The sequence below is a fragment of the Oreochromis aureus genome, linkage group 11 (genome assembly GCF_013358895.1).
Source record: "Oreochromis aureus strain Israel breed Guangdong linkage group 11, ZZ_aureus, whole genome shotgun sequence".
Lineage (NCBI taxonomy): Eukaryota > Metazoa > Chordata > Actinopteri > Cichliformes > Cichlidae > Oreochromis > Oreochromis aureus.
In genome coordinates this window covers 7747789-7769339 of record NC_052952.1, presented here as the reverse complement: position 1 = coordinate 7769339, position 21551 = coordinate 7747789, and the positions used below count along the sequence as shown (strand labels likewise).

The following is a 21551-nucleotide window of genomic DNA, read 5'->3' as shown; positions in this document are numbered from 1 at the left end:
CAAAACAAGTACAAATAATGAAAGTGTCAAACAAAAGCACAACATTGACTCTGAGAGGGCAGTAAAAAGACAAACCTTGAGATAAAATTTCGAGATATCAAACAGTCTTTTGCTGCAAGCCTCAAAGCAATCATGCTCAGCAGTGATCCCATGGTGTTTGAGTGTTTTAGCTACTACCTCCTGCAACATCTGAGGACACAGACAAGACAAGATAGACACACTTTTGTATTAGTACAAGCAAAAACATTAAATCTAGTTCTGTTTATTCCCTAACCACCTAACGCAAGCCTGGTTCAGAGAAACTAAATTTAGCACAGCTCCCTTTTTAGAAAACCGAGGGGTGTCAAAATGTCTCGACTTTGGGGGACGTCCTTGCACGATTTTACATTCGCAGCATGGAGGAGCAAACATGCAAATATTTCACCGCTAATGGCGACAGGATGAAAAAAATAAAACAAACACATTCATGAAAGAAACAGATCCTGCCTTTAATCTTGTCACAACAACTGTTCTGAGTAAACACCATAAATTATTGTGAGAAATCATTGGTACCATTCAGTCTCATGAGAGGAGTCGAAAGACAGCTTTTAATCTCTGTCCTGAATAAACTGCTATCATTATTTTTCAACAGGGCCAACTGTTCTTTCCTATGCTTGGATTTGGATGATAAGTGTGTTTGCATAGTAATCAGAATTAGAACAAGTCAAGGTCAGACTGCTTGCTGTAGGTGGAACAAACTAAACTGTGACGAGGTAGGTGTGTGTGTTCAATTATATATGTGCATGTGTCCATTAATGTGTTATGGTGTCTGCATGCAGCACATAGAAGTAAAAGATGAGAGAGAAAAATGTGTGTGTGTGTGTGTGTGTGTGTGTGAGAATGTAGGCAGCAGGTGATACGATAACAGTATAGTTGTTAAAGTGGTTCTGCCACAACATTGTGATGCAGCCCACACATTCACAATGATTGCATGGAAAATATTACACATTTATCTTTGCTAGAGCTGCTGCACAGTTCTCCTCTGTAATAGAAAAACTCTCCCAGTTTGTCGTGTGTTTATCTATCACCATCTGTGTAGGCCAGGTGGCAATTAGGCGAATTGCATATTTACTTAAGATTTTTGTACAAGTAAACAAATGGGTTTATTGCTAAATGGGTCGATATTACAGGAAAATTGTGGCTTATTAAGGTAAGCTCTGCTCATTAAAACTTGGCAGCATACTTGAAATACACAAACAACCGAGTCTATGTCTCTGGTTACATTTTTTCTCATTATTACATCTTTAAGAAATATTCTGTTTAAAAATGTGTCATCATTTTATTGTTTTATAAGAATAAAAATAAGATACACAAATGCTCTCACCCTGTTATGTTTCTGGGAGCGTGACTCTTTGGCAGGTTTGTCCTCGCTGTGTCCTTGATGCATCTTCTGCTGTTGACATTTAGGTCTGTCAACACAAGCGAGAGTCGCCAAGCCTGTAAAGAAGTGCAAATAAGAGAAATTATTAAACAATAAGGCACTAAAGTCAACACAGTAAAAGTCATACAGGGAGTGCAGAATTATTAGGCAAGTTGTATTTTGGAATAATTTTATTAAAACAACAACCATGTTCTCAATGAACCCAAAAACTCATTAATATCAAAGCTGAATGTTTTTGGAGTAGTTTTAGTTTGTTTTTAGTTTTAGCTATTTTAGGGGGATATCTGTGTGTGCAACAACTGTGCATAACAACAAATATTTCAATTATTTATTTTTACCAGTGAAACCACAAATATACATTTCTGACATTCAAAAACAAACAAAAACAAGTCAGCGACCAATATAGCCACCTTTCTTTGCAAGGACACTCAAAAGCCTGCTATCCATAGTTTCTATCACTGTTTTGATCTGTTCACCATCAACATTATTTAAGAGGTGTACTAACTTCAAAGAAAATTTCACATTTGATGATGGAAAAATGGGGTTCAGATCAGGTGAACAAGGAGGCCATGTCAATTTTTTCTTTTTATACCCTTTCTTGCCAGCACGCTGTGGAGTACTTGGACGCGCGTGTGATGGACATTGTCCTAAATGAAAATATGTTTTCTTGAAGGATGCAGACTATGTACCACTGCTTGAAGAAGGTGAAATATCTGGGAGTTGAGCTTGACTTCCTCAACCTGAAAAGTATCTCATCTTTGATGATACCAAACCAGTTTACTAAAAACCAGTATTACAGCTCCTACCTGATGAGGCATTGATGGGACTGGAGCTCTCTGCCCTTTACCAATCCAGATGTCTGGCCCATTTATTCCATAAAACCTTAGAAAAATCAGTCTTGAAACCTTGACGTTTCAGCTTTGTTCAGTGGTGGTCGTCTTTCAGCCTTTCTTACCTTGGCCATGTCTCTGAGTATTGCACACCTTGTGCTTTTGGGCACTCCAGTGATGTTGCAGCTCTGAAATATGGCCAAACTGGTGGCAAGTGGCATCTTGGCAGCTGCACGCTTGACTTTTCTCAGTTCATGGGCAGTTATTTTGCGCTTGGTTTTTCCACACGCTTCTTGCGACCCTGTTGACTCAACACGCTGAAGCTTTGCAATTTTAAGACTGCTGCATCCCTCTGCAAGATATCTCACTATTTTTGACTTTTCTGAGCCTGTCAAGTCCTTCTTTGTTTTGCCAAAGGAAAGGAAGTTGCCTAATAATTATGCATGATATAGGGTGTTGATGTCATTAGACCACACCCCTTCTCATTACAGAGATGCACATCACCTAATATGCTTAATTGGTAGTAGGCTTTCAAGCCTATACAGCTTGGAGTAAGACAACATGCATGAAGAGGATGATGTGGACAAAATACTCCTAATAATTCTGCACCTCCTGTATTATGAAAATAAAATAGAGGAAACAAGTCAATAACAAAGAACAACAGGTATAGGAACCTGTTGAACCAAGGCTATTATAGTTAACTATAACTAAATGTTAAAAAAAATTATTTAATTAACTACAAAGAAAATTTGACTTATGAAAAAAATAAAAATTAATAAGCAATTTTGTGAACCTAAAGAAAATAAAAATAAAATATCATAATTTTGGTATTTAAATAATAATTACAAAATGAGGCATTGATGGATGTGTTTATTAAAATTAACGTCTACAAATTATCAAGAACTACACTAAAACTTAACATTTTCAAACAATAAAATCAAATGAAATAAAAACAAAACCTAATTAGAAAATACAAAACTATAAAGTTCATGAAAGAAACAAGTATGCACGTAGATAATAAAGATGAAGTGCTACCATACAGACAGTAAATAAACTGATTCTATTAATTCTATTAATTTGCTAGAGCCCTACCACATTAACCCACCTTTACAGCTATGTGTAATTCCCACAATAACATTATCCAACAGTAACCAAAGCACAGGTTGGAAAAAAATGTAAACAGCCATGTAAGTTTGCTGGGCCACTAAGTCTTAGATAACATTAGATCTAAAAACTTAAGATCTTTTACTGGTGTGGTCATTTTTACCCTGATCTTCTTTCCATGAGCAAGAACAACACTGCTAACTGTATCATAAATGGACTGGTACTTATATAACACTTTTCAACTCAAAGTGTTTTCTTGTTAGTCTCATTCATACAAGTGCTTTTTTTCTATGGCTAAGCATATTTAAACACACGCTCATATTCCATACTCCATCACACGCAGCTCAGGGTTCAGGATGTTGGCCAAGAACACTGGGAAAAGCACGCAAGTTGGAGAAGCCAGAGATTGAACCACCGATCTTCCGATTAGTAGGAGACACTAAAAAAAACCACCTGTTAATTTAACCGACTTATCTGATCCTAACACAGTCCCAAGTGTTCCTTCCCATGCGAGAGTCACTTTTTTCGCTTTACCTGATGTCGGTCTTGTGGCTGAAGAGGAGGAACTGTTTACAGAGGAGGTGGACTGCGACCTGCTTGGTTGTCGTCGTAGAGACCGAATGGCAGGATGTGTCCCGCTGCTGCTGCTACTCTGAGAACAGAGGGAGTCACTGCTCTCGGACTTTGCCAGCCTGGATCAATCAGACAGATGGATAAAAACTCTTTAAAGCTCCTCGCCATCCATCCTTAATTTTATAATATCACCACGTAGCTGCAAACCAGGGGGGACATATATCATCATACCTCTTGTGAGGATAGCCTCCAACAATGTCTGCTTCCCAGGACCTGCGCTTGAGTCGTGCTACATCATTGTTCAGCAGAGTCTCGCCATCAGGCACGCTTCCTGGTTCTGACATCACAGCTGGTGAGGGAGCGGGGCTGAGGGCAAAGGGGAGGGCGCACGGTTCCTTGGAGCAGGTGGTTTGGGTCTCATACCGAATCAGACGAGATTGGAGCCGTACAAAAGCCTGGTCTCGATCTAAAGACCGCTGGTTATCCAGACAGAACCTACACAAAGAAAAAAAATTATTTATAAAAAGTAAATCTAAGAAAAAGAAGCTTTCACAGTTTTAACATAGCTGAACAGTCAATATACTTTAGAGAAACGTACTCTATGCCGTGATAATGGGAGGCTGAGGCTTTGCTGAAAGGCAGTTTGCAGATTCTCCTGGGAGAAAGGTCTTGTGACAACTGGAAGGCATTGTTACTGGAAAAAAAAAAAGCGAAGAATGCGAGGCATAGAAAGACAAAAAGAGAGAAACTGTTATTTGTCTTGCTTCTCAATTTAATATCGTCTTCATTAAACCACATGAACAAGTCTGCCTCTCTACACACAGAGTTTGGTCTGACACAGCCTTTATTAACACTAACTCATTACTGCTCTGCTCCAGTATTTTTTGATTCAGCTCAACAATCTTCCTCCAAGGGTTGTAAGCTCACTGTAGAAGGTTAATGATTATAATCAAATCCTAATTATGGCTTCGTTTAGTGTGTGTCATGTAGATCCATCCCAGGAATAAATACATATAACTGGAGCAGATGCCAGGCTACAGTGTGTGTATGCGTTTCAGCTGTAAATCTGAAAATCTGCCAAAGAAAAAAAACTATAGTGTGTACATATTTATGAATTTAACAGCTTAATGCAGTGAAACTGGTGAGGCGCTATTTGAAATCTGAAAAAATGATCCCACCCTCTGTTAATGGCCAGCGGCTGTAGCTCCCCCGCAGGCAGACCATCAGACGTGAAGTGTTTCAGAAGTTCTTTGGCATCAAGTAAAGTAGAAGAGCCTCTCTGACCGTCTTTAGGACCCAGCAGACTGTCACTAGAGCCTGGACCTAACAGACCAAATCTAAGGCACAGTCACGAAAACACAACAGAACATAATAAAATGAGAAGATCAGACATTTTAACAGTTCAGAATGAGCCATATACAGAGATCCCATCCCTTATACCTTCTCTTCTGGCGTCTCTTCTGCAAGTTTTCCACATTATGCAGGACACTTCTCTCAGGCCAGTCAGACGGCAGCTGAGAAATGATCTGAAAACCTAAAATAAACACAACAAGCCATCCTGTTTACATCAATTCAAAACATCCATCATTAGGGAGGTGTTTTAAGATTATTTTAAGAGTGGTTTTATGGCACACAATAATGGACACAAAGGTACACTCTCCTCCCACTTTACCAGCAAGATTTGAATAGAAAGTCAGCTGTTAGACTTGGAATCAGATGCTACAGTAGTGTTTGTCTCTGCTCAACCCAGAAGCGAGAGCACACAGTAGTAAGAAGCGGGAGTTATCCATCACTTTCAAATGTTGATGAATGAGCATTCACTGCTCCTAATGGAGAATAAAGTTGGCGTTGCAGGAAAAAACAAATCAGTAACATTACACAGGCGGCTTTATACACTCACCAGCCACTTTATCAGGTATTAGGATGCTAGTATGGGGTTGGACTTCCTTTTGCTTTCAGAACTGCCTTAATTCTTCATGGCATAGATTCAACAAGGTGCTGGAAACATTCCTCACAGACCAGACAGTTACTGCAGGTTTGTCAGCTACACATACATGTTGCAAAAGTCCTGTTCCTCCACATCCCATAAGAGCTCTACTGGACTGAGAGCTGATGACTGTTATGTATGCATTGTTGTGCTGGCAGTAGCCATCAGAAGATGGGCACACTGTGGTCATAAAGGGGTGGACATGGTCGGCAACAATACTCGAGGTCTGAAATTTAAACAATGCTCATCCGGGGACAAATCTGTACCACCACCAGCCTGAACCATTGATGCAAGGCAGGCTGGATCTATGCTTTCATATTTATCCCAAATTCTGACTCCACCATTTGAATGTTGCAGCAAATAATTGAGACTCATAAAATGAGGCAATGCTTTTCCAGTCTTCATATTTTGGTGAGCGCCTGCAAATTGTGGTTCCTGTTCATAGCTGACATGAGTGGGACGCACTGTGGTCTTCTACAGCGATGTTGATATGTTGTGTGTTCAGAGATGCTCTCCTGCATACTCTGGCTATAATGAGCGGTTGTTTGACTTACTATCAGCTTGAAGCACCTGATAGTAACACAGCTGGCTGTGTGACATCAACAAGGCCTTTTCACCCAGAGAGCTGTCGCACAAACTCGAGATGGTTGTGTGGGAAATTCCGCGCAGATCAGCAGTTTCAGAAATACTCAGACCAGCCTATCAGGCACCAACAACTACGCCACTTTCAAAGTCACTTAAATCACCTTTCCCCCTCATTCTGATGTTCAGTTTAAACGTCAGCAGTTTATCTTGACCTGTATGTTTTGTTTAGAGCATGACTGCAGTGAATTGCTGCCACTGATTAGATGTTTGCATTAACGTAATAAAGGGTATATTAGATGAACTAACTACATAATATAAGCAATCTCCAAAATCATCATCTTTTACAACATGAATAATTAAACCTACAGTGCCCTTTGTCACTAAGTACACAATGGACTGCAAATAATAAATAAACTTTCATTTGATGCTAGTTAAACACACTAAACTCTCAGCAGTCGGGTTTCGGAACAGATCAATTCTGAGGATCCAAAATAAAAGCAGCTCAGCTTTTTTGTGTAGGGACAGGACTGCATGTTATATCAAGACAGACAGAAATGTGATACATGTGGATACAGCAGGTTCTCTGATGAGATGCGGGTGTTTCATGCAAAGTGATAGCCTATGGATCAAAGTGTGTTGTATGTATAAACCTAAGCCTTCTGCTAGCACTTTGACAGCCCACACAAAGTCATTCACTCCTTTAGGCGATGTAGACACACAAACAGAGCAGACGTATCTAATGGATTGCAGGAAAAGACATTCCAATCCCCAAAAAATAAAAAATAAGGATCACAGGCAAAACAGAGTGATTTGCACTTAAGACTGTCTACACCACCACCATATCATCTCTTGTGATTCTGAACCTTCCTGGTTCACACTTAACAAAATTCAAGATTTTTATGTAAAAGGCCCAGGACCACTAAAGCAGTGGTGGGAGAACTCCAGGCCTCAAGGGCCGGTGTCCTGCAGGTTTTACATGTGTCCTTGATCCAGCACAGCTGATTTAAATCAAAATTACCTCCTTAGCATGTCTTGAAGTTCTCCAGAGGCCTGGTAATGAACTAATCATTTGATTCAGGTGTGTTGAGCCAGGTGATATCTAAAACCTGCAGGACACGGCGCTTGAGGCCTGGAGTTCCCCACCCCGCACTAAAGTTAAGTATATGGTAGAATATCAAATTCAGAAAATACACTTTAATATGAAGGCCATGCTGTTTTAATGAAGTAGTGGCAGTTCTGCTGCAAAGATGGTCTTCTATTGATGTTTAGCCTAATGAGTTAATATACAATTATGGATAAATATAAAATCTAATAATAAAAAGATGCTGTGCAGAGACAGTAAACATAATTCCAAAATAATATTGCCTCATTTATGACTTAAAAACTGCTTCACATGTGGCTCTATTAGCCCCACAGCTATATATTTAAAACCAGCACTGTGCGCACATAGCTGTAGCTGCAAGCTAGAATTTACTTTATTGCTAACACTTTATTTGCAAATTATCAGCTTGTGTTATTTCCAAGAAATGCCATCTTATAAAAGCACATGTAGTGAATATTGATGATCTCTGAGGAACAGTTCGTGCCATTATAGCAAATGTTTGAACCACCATCAGTTTTGTTCGTTCTGCGAGTGTTAACACCGGCTCAGCAAACTCGAGCTATATTCATCACTGAAGCTGCAGAGAATTTCACATGAGGGGATTGTGTAGAAGAAGTGGCATGTGCATTGTACTGTATGTGTTTAATTGTGTGCATATTAGAAAACTTGACCAGCCTACTATAGCTGTGCAGAGAGAGCAAAAAACCCCAAACACAATATTGTCTTGTTTTCTTAGTACATACCTGAGCTTTTTGAGGCCTGATTGTCTGTCAGACAGGCAGCAGCAGTGGGCAGAGTGGAGTCGGCCTTCTTCAGATAATTCTCCCTGGCCAGATTCAGAATGACCTTCAGGTCATTGACAGGTATCGATGCTGCTCCTTTCTTTTCTAGACACAGAAACAGAGGTAGGTTTTGACTCTGGCAACATTTCAGATTTAGTTTTTATCGCGCTGGCAAACTCACAACTGGTGTAAAAATCTGGCATCAGTCTTAATGTTGCATAACGAGCGGTTTGGTGATTGATTCTCCTCCAAAACAGGAATGTACTCATTTTATTTGAAAGCTCCACTGGGTACATAAAATAGTAAGTGGCTATTTTTATCTCCCTAAAAACAACTTAGTCTAAGTTGAGCTTTATAAAAGGTTTATTTAAAAATGTGTGAAACATAATTATTGTAAAAATACATGTATATTATTAGAAAATACTTGCTAAACTTTTATTCAAAAAGCTCATTATCCAGCTCATTGTACTTCAGATTACTTGTCTTAAACAACAGATTGTTAAAATGGGTGTACCTGGAATTTTTGAGGTTTTATGGTTGAGACAGAGAGATCCAGTTCAGAAAAACAAAAAACAGAAAGATAAATCCTCAAAATCCTTGGCGCAAACATGTGTTAGCTTGCAAATTCATTCCACACACATCAAGAGAAAAAGACAGACCCACAATTGTGCCATTACACACACACGCACAGACTTCACAATAATCATTAAAACTTCCCACACTACAACTAACTTTTAGCAACTTACACGGACATGCCTTTTCCCCAATTTAGTGCCAAGTCAGAATAAATTGCGATGAATTTCATTAAGGCCTGTGGTCTGTCAGGACTCTACACTCTGCTCATGGCCTTTTCAAAGAATAGCCCTACTGCTTTTTCTCGAGCCTGATGAATTTCACTCCACTTCCTTTAATCTGGCTCCACTCTGCTGGCGTTTCACTATCTTTGCCTGCCGAGGGGACATTATGTATGTCTGTAAAATAATGATATTTCAAGAGTCTTTCAATGCACCAGCCTGTGCTGAGGGCTAGAGAGAACTGAGACTTAGAACTGACGACAGTTTGGGATGCTCTAAGTGGACTCCACAGCTAATAAGCCTCTTAAGTCCATTACATCAAATTTATATCATCAGTCAAACAGTAAGGGCTCCCATAAACTTATTTTTTCTCAACCTGCAGGTAGAAAAAAACCCTACATGCTCAGTAACTAAGTATGGTACGTGAATATTTTGATTTCATTAGTTTTAAACAACTTATTTATTTGAACAGAATAGAATGGGCCTTTATTGTCATTGTACATGTACAAATAAATTATGGGTGCTCCATGTCAACTGTGCAGGAGTAACAAAAAAACAATATATACACATATTTATAGAAAATATAGAGACATTTTCTAGTCCTTAAAGCTAGTTCACACACGTTTGGTTCAGGAGGTAGAGACAGTCATCTACCAATAGAAAATGGCCTCTAGGAATATTAAAGTGTTGGACAAGATACCGAACCTTTAGTTGTCCTTGATGCATCATTATAGTGTGTGAGCTAATGTTAGACAAGATGCTCGGGCATCAAAAAAAAGCACTTGTATGAATGTGTGTGATTAGGTGAATGAGTGTATAAAGTAAATAGTGCTTTGAGTGCTTAGTTAGAGCATAAAAAGGCCATTCAAGTACTGGTCCACTGACCTAAGGTAAGTATTAGCCACCAAGGCCAACACATCTCTCTGAAATTGCTCTTTATCCTGAAAACCAATCTCAACTTTCTATTCCATGTGACTCTACACTAATAAAAGCAAAAAGAATACAAAATATAAATAAATAAAATAAGTTATTAGACTTGATATAAAAGGTTAAAAGGTCAACTGTGGAAAGACTTGAATATAAACTGCAGCTTGAAAACCACCAGGCTGTAATACGCATCAATTTTCAAGCGGTATTCAAAAAGATAAGATACATCACGTTTCTTCTTGCATGTTAAAAATATTTCCATAAAATTCCCAAATCCAGTCCCTACTCTGCAAGATGTTGCTTCCTTTTTCCTGCTTGAGGGTTGCAAACTTTTGACTGACATCTCCAACTGAGCTCACGGTGTTGTGCTGAGGGCTAATCTCTGTTATTATCATATATTAGCAAGCTAGCAATTCATAAATGCGCAAAGGAATCAGTGAGAGGTGCTGAAATGTGTCAGTCTACAACAGTGTGCAACCATTTGCTGTCATAATGTATCTGATATTCACGTCTGCAGTTTTCACTTTCTGGGTCATTCCACTAACAAACGTGCCTCCCACCCAAACCCCACAGAAGCAGATTTTGTTTTTGTTTTTTTTAAACAATGACTTAAGCATATCCAATGAATCCAGCAGGCATGAGAGTGGGTTGAAATTTGGAATTTTTTAAGTACTCTTATTTTTACCCAGCATTTTTGAAACTTTAAAGTTTACCCAAAATGCACTTTTTGAAGTTTTAGGTGCTGAATTTTCAGAGAACAGATAAATGTACCAGTCTAATGTGCCAGTTCTTTCTGTTACTCTACACCATGGACATTAAACTGGTGCAGTTTTGCTACTGAAACTATCTGATACTGAAGTAAAAGCTGGACACAGAGACAACTGTTGTGGAAAAGGGGAAAAAAGCGGTTTGTTTTCAATTTGAGAGATTTGACTGCATTTTTTTAACATGTCTTATATCCCTGAAAATGTAATGTAGCTACCTCTTGTATAGAAGGTATAAGGGATCACAAATGCTGAAAAAAAGGCAACTTACAAAGTGTCAAATTTCAAATCACTTGCATAAAAATGCTCATACACAGAGTGAAAGCAAAGTGTTGTGTGGCTTAATCAAATAAGTTGATTCTAATCAGCTGATTCTGAGGGATCAGGTGGGAACTTTAGTCCAGTTTCAACCGATTTTATATGGAATGATCCAGAACTACAGCATATTCCAACTCTTTAAAAGCTGTACTTACTAAGATATTCTTGAAGTGCCAGTTTCTGAACCTGGCTCACTCTTCTCTCTCTCCTCAGCAGGTAGTCTCCTTGCAGACATGGCAGAGAGTGGAGGATGTTACCTGCAGCAGCTCCTGCTAAGCAGAAAAACAATAGATGACATCTTTAAATAAATCAGTAGGACGGCTGATATTTCTCTTGTTTGCGGGGACACTCGACAGATTTTCCACAAAAAGTTGACAGAAAACTTGGAAACTCAGGCCATGCCGTTTTAATGATGACAAGATACAGGCAGCGAAGGACTAATGAAAGATTCGTCGGAGCTGGGTGATGGGGTTGTGGGATCCAGTGTTTCTCAAGCAACTTTTCTCAACAAATGTTTTTAGCTGTGTCATAATTATACTGCAAATTTGTGTGATGAGTAGTACAGTACTGTCATCCTGGAGGACTTATTGCAGTTGTGACAAAAGACGAACCTGCAGAGTCACGATATGATTTATAAGATACAATAGAAGACAAAACATCCATTTGCAAAACAAAGAGTATTTTGTCTAATCTTCCTGTGCATGCAACATGTGACAAATGGTTTAAAGCAGACAATGCTTCATCTTGTAGACATCATAAAGCATTGGAAACAAGTAGTTGGGTTAGTGCTCCAATATTTTGCAGCGAACATATGTTTCCTTAATTAAATTTGCAACTCTGTTTGAATGATTTTTCTGGTCTATGACAAGGCGCATAATTAGAATTTCACGATTTTGTTCATGTGCATGTCCTTCAGGTGTATATATGGATACTTGTATTTTCATTCAAACTATGCTGTGTCATTGAAGCAGTCAGGGCATCTTTTATAGTGTTGCTCTGCATTTAAAAGTATCTAAAGTAAAGGAAAATGTCCCCTGAAGGTTGCATAAAATGTTAACAACAACGGGAGCTCTCGAGAGGAAACATCATAGCAGGTCTCTTGAATCACACTTAAAGCCCGAGAATGATGAAGGACTTTTACGAGAAGAGGATCTTTTTCGTTTACGCAAAAAGTATATTTTTATTTTCATACTTGTTCATCCATCTGGTTATTTATAGCCTGAAAGTCCACACAGTAAATGATCTCTGCATCACGTCAGTCCTCACGCCTATTTCTCTATTGGTCTCTCTCCTTTATATAAAAAAATTAATGAAATAGTGAAAGCATCAAGAGAACAAGCGAAACAGTTCAATGTGATGAAGGCAGATTGGTGCAGTGAAGAAACAAATGGAGGCAAAAAAAGACGACACAAGCTATGATAAAGAAAATCTCTGGCACTTGAATGGGCAGCAGTGTTAAAGACTATAAGCTTCCAGTACAGCCTAATGCGATGAACAATAACCACCTCAAACCTTCTGTGGGCTTCTACTCCAATCAAGCTGAGGAGCCGCTTTAAGAGAAAAGGACACTTGAAGGGCTTTTTAAAATAAAAAAAAAATAAAAAATATGGCAGATAACAAATTGCTGTTAGAACTTCCAAAAGTACAAATATTGGGAAAATACTGAAGTGCTCTTTAAATGTGATTACAGTTGAACAAAACTTCCCCAAAGGGGCAGGAGAGACCTGAAGGGGACATAAAATTAACTTTTTATTTCAGTTGGACCACTTGTTTAGTTGAAGCTGTGACACAGAACTCACAGGGTCAAGTAAGTTTGCTTAAAACCCTTTTTACAATCACACTTACTATACCCAAAATACCATTCCCAATGTTGTCCATCCTGATTAAACATCCAATACATCCACCTGCCCAAGAACAGCCATGTTTGAAACCTTTTTTAAGAGACAATGATTGGGTTCACTGCAAACAGGAACTAATAATAACAAGAAGCACTCAGACCACAGAGCTGTGCCAAGGCAGCTCGTTCTCTGGGCAGTATTTACTTTTAAAGGAATTTTTGTTTTGTTCAATATTCACTTGCTTTTCTTTAAAAAGTTTGCAGTGCAGATGTAAAATGTAAAAGTGGGATCAGAGGTCAAATGTGACATGATATTTGGATACAAACTATACTGCGATACTTAGAATCCCCATATGCCATTCCCTATATGCCTATATGTTACAAACAATGTACAGTAAAAACAAGGAAGTATGAAATAGTTCTAAATAGATGTAGCCAAGTGGCAGAAGGCTTTGACCTGGGTGGCATCAGAATCTCATCTCTGCTTTTCGCGGATGATGTGGTTCTGTTGGATTCATCAAGTGATGGCCTCCATCTCGCACTGGAACAGTTCGCAGCCGAGTGTGAAGCGGTGGGAATGAGAATCATTTCCTCCAAATCTGAGGCCATGGTCCTTAGCCGGAAAAGGATGGAGTGCCCACTATGAGTCAGGGATGGGTTCCTGCCCCACGTGGAGGAGTTCAAGTATCTCGGCGTCCTGTTCACGAGTGACGGGTGAAGGGAGCGGGAGATCGACAGACGGTTTGGTGCTGCGGCTGCATTGAGGTCCATCGTGTTGAAGAGAGAGCTGAGTGTAAAAGCGAAGCTCTCAATTTACCAGTCGAGCTACATCCCTACCCTCGCCTATGGTCACGAGCTATGGGTAGTGACCGAAAGAATGAGATCGTGGAAACAAGCAGCAGAAACGGGCTTCCTCCGAAGGGTGGCTGGCCTCTCCCTTAGAGATAGGGTGAGAAGTTCAGCCATCCGGGAGGGGCTCAGAGTAGAGGCGCTGCTCCTCCACATCGAAAGGTTGAGGTGGTTTGGGCATCTGACAAGGATGCCTCCTTGGCACCTCCTGGGGGAGGTATTCCAGGCATGTCCCACCAGGGAGAGGGAGATGTGGGTTTCTCTGCTTAGGCTGCTGACCCCGCAACCTGGCCCCGGATAAGTGGAAAAAGATGGATGGATAGATTGGAGTCCCTTTGTCAAATTTCTAAAAGTAAATCCTTAAGATAACTTAAAGACCTTGGTGGATGTAAGACAAACTATACACTACAACACAACAAAGTTTTACCAGAATTCATTTAAAATGCACACACTACCAAAAATATTACCTCCTTAGGAAAGGTAGTTATATCAGCATAGATTTAATAGTGCAAAGTTATCAAAATTTGTCTGAGTGGATACCCACACTGTGAGGGAAGTGACAGCAAAACCTTTATAGAAACCTATAGAAAATGCCGATAGTACAACGCCATAGATGATAAGTAGTTCCAGTTTCTCACATGAAAGGGCACACTCAGACACACTCTCACTACAAGAAATGTCCCATCTGGTTCCCTGTATAGAGTGTGCAGGAGGAAGACACTGGGAATTCTCCGGACTGTTACTCTCTATGTTACGCATTATTCCCACATGAGTGTAATTAGACATCAAACAAACTTTGCACTAGTTGGCAGGTGGGTAAAAGGCCATCTGATATCCAATCAGACTGAGTCGAAAACATATTATTACATGCACATCTGTTGGGTAATATCTATGAAAGTGCAGTGCAGAAGTGGATGTGTGAAAATGGCTACAGACGCCCGCCTACAAATATTTCCACATAAAATACCTGATGATGACAGAGGCTTCTCTCTCAGTAATGCGGACACAGTTGCCATGGCAGCCGCTCCATTAATTTGACTGTCTGAGTGCAGCATCCTGACCCTGCAGGCTTCACGCTCAGCGTTGTCCGAGCCCTGGACCAAGAGGAAGTAGGCAGCACTCTCACCTTTGACCTCAACATCAGGCACTAAAAGAAAAGAAAGACAGGAGCATTTGTTACTTATATCGACTGCTCTCAGAAGTTTTTTTTTTTCTTTTTTAATCTTTCTATTATGCTTCACTGCAGAACTGAAAAATAACTCTCATTCTGTATGACTATTATTTCATCCTAATGTTTCTTCTTGGTGCATCATTGCCAAAAATTGTTGTTGTTTCAAGCATTATCTTGTATATCTATTCAGCACCACTTCAGAGCCTTTCCAAGAGAGAACTTTATAACTTTATTACCTATACCAGTATAGTCCCACTAACCAATGTACTTCCCTGCAGAAGAGACAGTTCTTTTCTGTTGCTGCCAAAGCGACTGTGACACTCCAGTTTTACCTGGTAAAGACTTTGGTCTCCTAGATAGAGATTCTCTCCAGCGCTGGGAGCTGAGTTGGCTGGCTGCAGGCTGTGCAATGGGAGTGATTACACAGGACAGACTGAACAAAGCTCCGACCTAGAGACAGAAATACAGCAGATTGGCATACACACAGTCCCCAACCAATGTCATATATGATCGATATATATGATTAATCATGCACATTCTGAATTTGTGATCTTGGAAGAGTTTTAATGTAATGAACAGGCTTCTTTAGTTAAGTGGATCTTTCTGTAGCAGACTTTTGTACATGTAAGAGCACAGCTTAGTTCCTCGTACCTTTCCACACAGTGATCGCAGCTGGTTCAACAAAAGTTTAGCTTTCACAGACTTCCCAGACAGGCATCTGTTTGTCATGTGTGAAGGAACAGCACAATATTGAGGCACAAAAGTTATCAACCACCTTTCAAAGACAGAAAAAGTCTTATAACAATGAACTAATACGGGAGGGGAAAGCTGTTTTGTTATCAACAATTTTAAAAATGTATATTAATAGCCATGACTGTTTTGGTTTCTGACAGCCAAGCTGTTTGTGTGTGACACATACTAAAATCTTACCTAATGCTGCAGCTGTTTCATTCAAGCAGGTGACAGAAGCAAAAGTTATGATATTCTATTTTTATTTTTAAGCATTCATACAAAAACACAGGTACAGACACTTTAAAATAAGGATACAGTTCAAACTGGGCGCTGGACATCAGGAAGCTTGGCAGGTCTGACAGATTAACCAGCTGAACCAAATCTAAAACTGGCGCATAGTAATGAAAGACCTGCAAATGAATCAAGAAAAGAAACAGAAAAGACAACATGATTAAAATAGATCATATTTTTCACACAGTACAGCCTTCAACTCCATTTAAATAAGCAATGTCAAACTCATTTTACACTGTGGGCCACATACAGCTCACTCTGATGTGAAGTGGGCTAGACCAGTGAAATTACATGATAAACATGTAGAAAAGTTTCTGGTAGATCATTGCTCAGCCTGACCTGTAATTTTAAATTTAAAGTATAAAGTTTTCTTTAATTCACAAAAAATGTCCTTGTACTTTGGTGTAATATGACTGGAAATGTGGTGGGGGACTTTATCAATGGGAAAAGCACCAAAATCAATGAAAATACAGTTAAAAGATCAAAATCTGTCTACTCCTTTAAATTTTCCAACGCTGTCCAGTTGTTGCCAGGCCAATTATGGCAACCGGGCTTTATGTTTGACACCTCTGGTTTAATCCATCACATATCCCTCATATAAAAAAAAAATCCTTAAACATTTTCCAAGCAAAATTCCCCTAGACTTTCATAAACATAAAGAAAAAAACAACACTAACACCTGTCCACTGCCTTTGTTCTATCAATGCCATATCTTGCTAGAAGTGAGGAGTGACCTTGATACACTTTTAGGTTTTGTCATGATTAATGTGCAAAGACTGACATTGAGCACAATCCTGACATGACATCTCTTATTTATAAACCCCGATTGCCAATTCCAGTGAAATTCAGTCTCATAATTTATTGAATGTCAAACTTTTTAAAGTCTAAACTAAATGAAGATTTACATGATCTTGGGTCAAAATTAGAGCTTAAGAAAGCTGGAAACATTTATAAATCCCTTGTTCAGTTCAGTCAAGCCTCTGACTAACGCAGTGACCTGAAGAGAGATTATTAAGACCTCCAATATTCAACTGTCCTCATTATGTTCACTTAAAAGCACACTTTGTAAGAGTTTAAGACTGCACGCTTCAGCAGTCACAAAATGACGTTGAACATCATTACTATAAATCTGATTTTGTCTGACTGTTGCGCTTTAATTCTAGTCCCATGGACAAATCCTAAGTCATGTTAATCAGCTCTATTGTTCATTAGACAGCTCTGTTCTGAGCTATAACAGGTTTTTGTGAAGGCAAAGACTCCTTCACTGCCTAACAATGACTAATCATATATTTAGCAACAATTTAGACAAAACATAGAGATACAATCGCTGTGACTGAACCTACACCTTTATCAGATGTATGGGAAACTGATTCATGCAAATTCTCAGCTAGGTGCTGCTAAATGTAATGATGTAGCTTTTTCCGCTCTTCAAGGAAAACAAGCAGTGCTGTTGAGAAAGAAAGAGGCTATCCAACCCACAACTTCTCAACAGCTTCGGAGAAAAACGCCTCATCTGAAGCTTGAGAATATTCAATCCTTTAAACAGAGACTAGATATGGGCATACCTAGTGGAACCCCCGTGTGTATGACTTTGTGGTTGGGTGACTGACTTCTAACATTAGATTTTTTTTCCATAAAATATCACTCACCCACTCACTGTATTCACATCAGTAACCACTATTCAAATAACACCCGTGCATAAAGATTGTCAACAAGCAGTTCAAAAGTGGTGGGAGGAGGAAGTATAAGGTTGTTTCCTGACATACACTGACATGGCATAAACACCTCTTGGATATAAATAAATCTTTGAAATTTTCCTGCTGGTTCAATAAGTTTGCACAGCAAATATATATCAAATCTCTAAAATAAGATGAAGAGGTAACAAAAAGCAAAATGTCTACTGTAAAACTTTAGTACATTAGCCATCAAAAAGTGCTCCTGCTTGTTTGTTACTGGCAAAAACTCAAAGGAGGTCCCCACCACTTACCAACCAACTTTCACTGCAGGATAAACTGTGTGGGAGTGAGCAAAGTCTAAAGGTCTGAATGTTTGAATACTTTAAAACCCCAAAGACAATGCAATGTGAAGCCCTTTCCCTGTCTTGACAAACAGGGTTGATTCTCTCTTTAAAATGTCACTTAAAGAGATTAAAAGTCGTTATTTTAATATGCTGTAGGGCAGACGGAAATGCCTGAGAAAATTCACTAATAGCATTTTTCCTGATATACAGTACAGCTCCCTGGATGATACACTTACAGAATAGAAATGGTTTTGGTGCATTTACTTCCATGTTGTTTGAAATGAGTGAAATAGATTTGCAATTACTTAGATTATTGCTGCTCTCTACCCAGAAACATCCAGAATATACAGTAGGCAAAAAGTCTACCTTTTAGTCTATGATAACGGTAATATTACATTTTGTTCAACAATATTTTTAAAGTTAATGATAATTGCAAAAATATTAATGTTCCACTAAGGGGACTCCCTTTCCATTCAACAACACCTTAAGCGTGTCTTTTTTGACTGTTCATTCAAATGTGTGTTTGACGTTATAGTTTCAGTTACATGAGGGCTGGTATCAAGAAAATGAAAAGTCAATTCTGTGGCCTCCCCGTTCACTGAGTGCTAGTAATTATAATGTCACTTACTCCTGACAGTGAGGAGGTCTAACTAATAGTTTCTGTCTGAACCTAGTTTAGTGTGTGTTTGTCTGAGTACAAGTTGCTGCACAGTCATTTATCCCAGCAGTGTGGAGATGTGATAGTTTTGCTGTCCTCAGAGCTGCTTTTTTTAATTGTGTGCCAAAACAATCACTGCCATCTGCTTCTCTGTATAGAGATCTGATGAAACCCACACACATTCACATACACTCCCCGTCTCATTCTCCATAGACGCATAAATAAGCAGCATGCACAGACAAACTCTCAAACTCTGCTTTAACTGAACAATAAGTGAACACAACAACACACATAGTATCTGGTGCCAAACACAAACTCACATAGCAGACAGTGGTTACAGATATTATACATGTATAACACACAACATGTATTGTAATATTATAATGTTAGGACTCATTAAAACAAGACTATTTTTTCTTTAATGAGTAGAAAACTTTGAAATTGTCTTTATTGCTAATCCAATGAATGTTAAAGGTACTCCGATTGTGTAAGTATAGACATTATCAGCTAATCGATGAGTTCTCAGATTCTAAATGTTAGTGAAAGTTGAAAGTTCATCACATTACAGTTATAAAACTCCAAAAGGCACAACTGGTGTTGGTGGCTGACGCACTGGCACAAATCCCCTGTAAATACAAGTTGTATAACACATAATTCCCAGGTCTCAGTAGATCTTAATAGGGTATGAGCCTTAGTGACTTTATTCACCAGATTAATTTAAAGGCAAATGGCTGAGTAAGAACCAGGAATAAGAAATAATAAAACCATCATAAATATAAACCACTGAGAATACTGCCACTTTCTGTGATTGCCATTATTATAGTAAGAACTAGAGTTGGACTTTCCTTTATGACTAAAGGAGTTTGGGACTAATATTCTCCTCAACTCGATAACATGTTAGCTTTTATCTTATATGCCATGCATATGACACTGAAAGCTGAGTTTCTAGAGTGATGAACCAGATGAGCTACTAAATATTGCATATGCATCCAGAAAATTTTTAGACATGTTTTATTCATCCCAAAAGGCCCGGCTGTTTGTAAGTGTAACATCTTTTTGATGCTGGAGAAATGCTTTTATTTCTTCAGTATTCTCTTTTGTGATGAAGTAGATGACGGTTCTTGGCATACGGGATCCAGTTCAGATCAGTTTATGTGCAATAATGGACTCCAAAGTACTTTTTTGGTATGAGTAGGAAGCTTCAAACACACCTGTTCTTACCACGAAATAGGGTAGATTAATGTAACTAGGGATGCAACGATACCAATTTTTTCAAACCGATCCGATACCGATACTTGGATCTGAGTACTTGCCGATACCGAGTACAAAACCGATACTTCTACCACACACAAGTTAAACTTAACCAGCAGTAAAGAAACGACCCCAGACAACTCTTTAACACAAACGAAACGCTTACTGAACGTAAGGCAGAGACAAATACTGTACAACACATCCCTTTTTAAACTCAAATGATATTCCAATTCCTTAACCAAATGAAATACACTGTATAAATGACATAATTCCCTTTCAAATTATATTAAACAACCCAACTTATATTATCACCTTTTGGTAAGTGACTCACTAATATACACTCCAAAACACGTTATATAAATCCACTTAACACACAATATTCACACATGGGCCCCACACACACTCACATACACTTGTTGCAGGCCTGTTTGGCTCACGCAGGACGATGGAGAAAATCTCTTCTCCCAGTAAGAGCACAAAATTCTGACTTACAGTTCCGTTGCGGTTAGATCGCTTTTCACCAGTCCCACACTAAATCCACTCCCTGCGGACCCGATGCTGTCTCTGCTACAGCACGTTAGCCAGTCACTGTCCAGCTCTCCGACAGTCCATAGCGGCTGCCTCCTTGGCGAAGCCAAGCAGTCCGGCTAGCCTTTAGCCTCGGCGGTCGTAGCTGGAAACACAGTTTTCCACGGTGGTGCGACCATTGAAACAAAAAGTCACTTCACCCACACTCTGTTGTGAAGCTCTCACACGGTCAGCTTTCTAGTCACACACTCTTTTGTGCTGGTTAACCTCAGTAAAACTAGCCGAGTCTCTCACTTTGGTTCAGCTAACCTTGTGCATCTCTCCATGCCGTTCTCTTCTCCTCCTCCATTGCAACAGATACACAGGTCCCGCTTTGATGCTACCTTCACGGGCCTCCAGAAAATTAGAACTTGAAAAATTTTTAACTCCTTCAGAGTTACATACCATAAAATAATACTTTTATGATTAACATAACAGTTTGATTGGTCTAATTACCTGTATTTACCTTGTGACATATTACAGGGCAAATTACATTTAGGGTAGAGTTACATCACATAACATCAACTGTTTATGTTACCGCAAGTCCATGGGAATTATGAGTATTCCCATCCGGGCTACATTAGTATCGGTTCATGGTATCGGTTAACTTTACAGTACGAGTACGCTGTTTTACTTATCGGCCCCGACGATACCAGTATCGGTATCGGTGCATCCCTAAATGTAACTATTATAAATTGTTGTTTTCTAAACTCGTGTGAGAGGTTTAGTAGATTCATCTGTGGTATCAATTTGTTAATCCAAGATAACTCTGTTTTCAAGTTATTATATTCACAAGATTTTCAGAAAACCTGTAGGCCAAGATTTTTTGTAGACATACAGTTAGGTCCATATATATTTGGACACTGTTTTTGTTCTTACCTCTTTATTGAAACATATTCCAATTACGGACATAGACATAATGTGTAGACTGTCAGCTTTTATTTGAGGGTATCCACATTACAATTTGGATGAAGGGCTTAGGAGTTTCA

At 39.1% G+C, this 21551-nt stretch overlaps 1 protein-coding gene across 2 annotated transcripts in view; it reads right to left on the bottom strand.

Annotated features, from left to right (window-relative positions):
• Nucleotides 1-21551, bottom strand: part of LOC116329818 (MDM2 binding protein) — a 34425-nt gene that overhangs the window by 1759 nt on the left and 11115 nt on the right. Inside the window, exons 9-21 of one of the 2 annotated variants that reach the window (XM_031751917.2) lie at nucleotides 16091-16185; nucleotides 15695-15761; nucleotides 15376-15493; nucleotides 14840-15019; nucleotides 11342-11458; nucleotides 8345-8488; nucleotides 5368-5461; nucleotides 5106-5264; nucleotides 4526-4621; nucleotides 4159-4422; nucleotides 3889-4046; nucleotides 1364-1476; nucleotides 76-189 (exon numbers count right to left, since the gene is read on the bottom strand). In XM_031751917.2, coding sequence (XP_031607777.1) covers nucleotides 76-189; nucleotides 1364-1476; nucleotides 3889-4046; nucleotides 4159-4422; nucleotides 4526-4621; nucleotides 5106-5264; nucleotides 5368-5461; nucleotides 8345-8488; nucleotides 11342-11458; nucleotides 14840-15019; nucleotides 15376-15493; nucleotides 15695-15761; nucleotides 16091-16185 — 1719 coding nt within the window. The remainder of the gene's footprint in view (nucleotides 1-75; nucleotides 190-1363; nucleotides 1477-3888; nucleotides 4047-4158; nucleotides 4423-4525; nucleotides 4622-5105; nucleotides 5265-5367; nucleotides 5462-8344; nucleotides 8489-11341; nucleotides 11459-14839; nucleotides 15020-15375; nucleotides 15494-15694; nucleotides 15762-16090; nucleotides 16186-21551) is intronic. The other variant, XM_031751926.2, reaches the window with a different exon arrangement.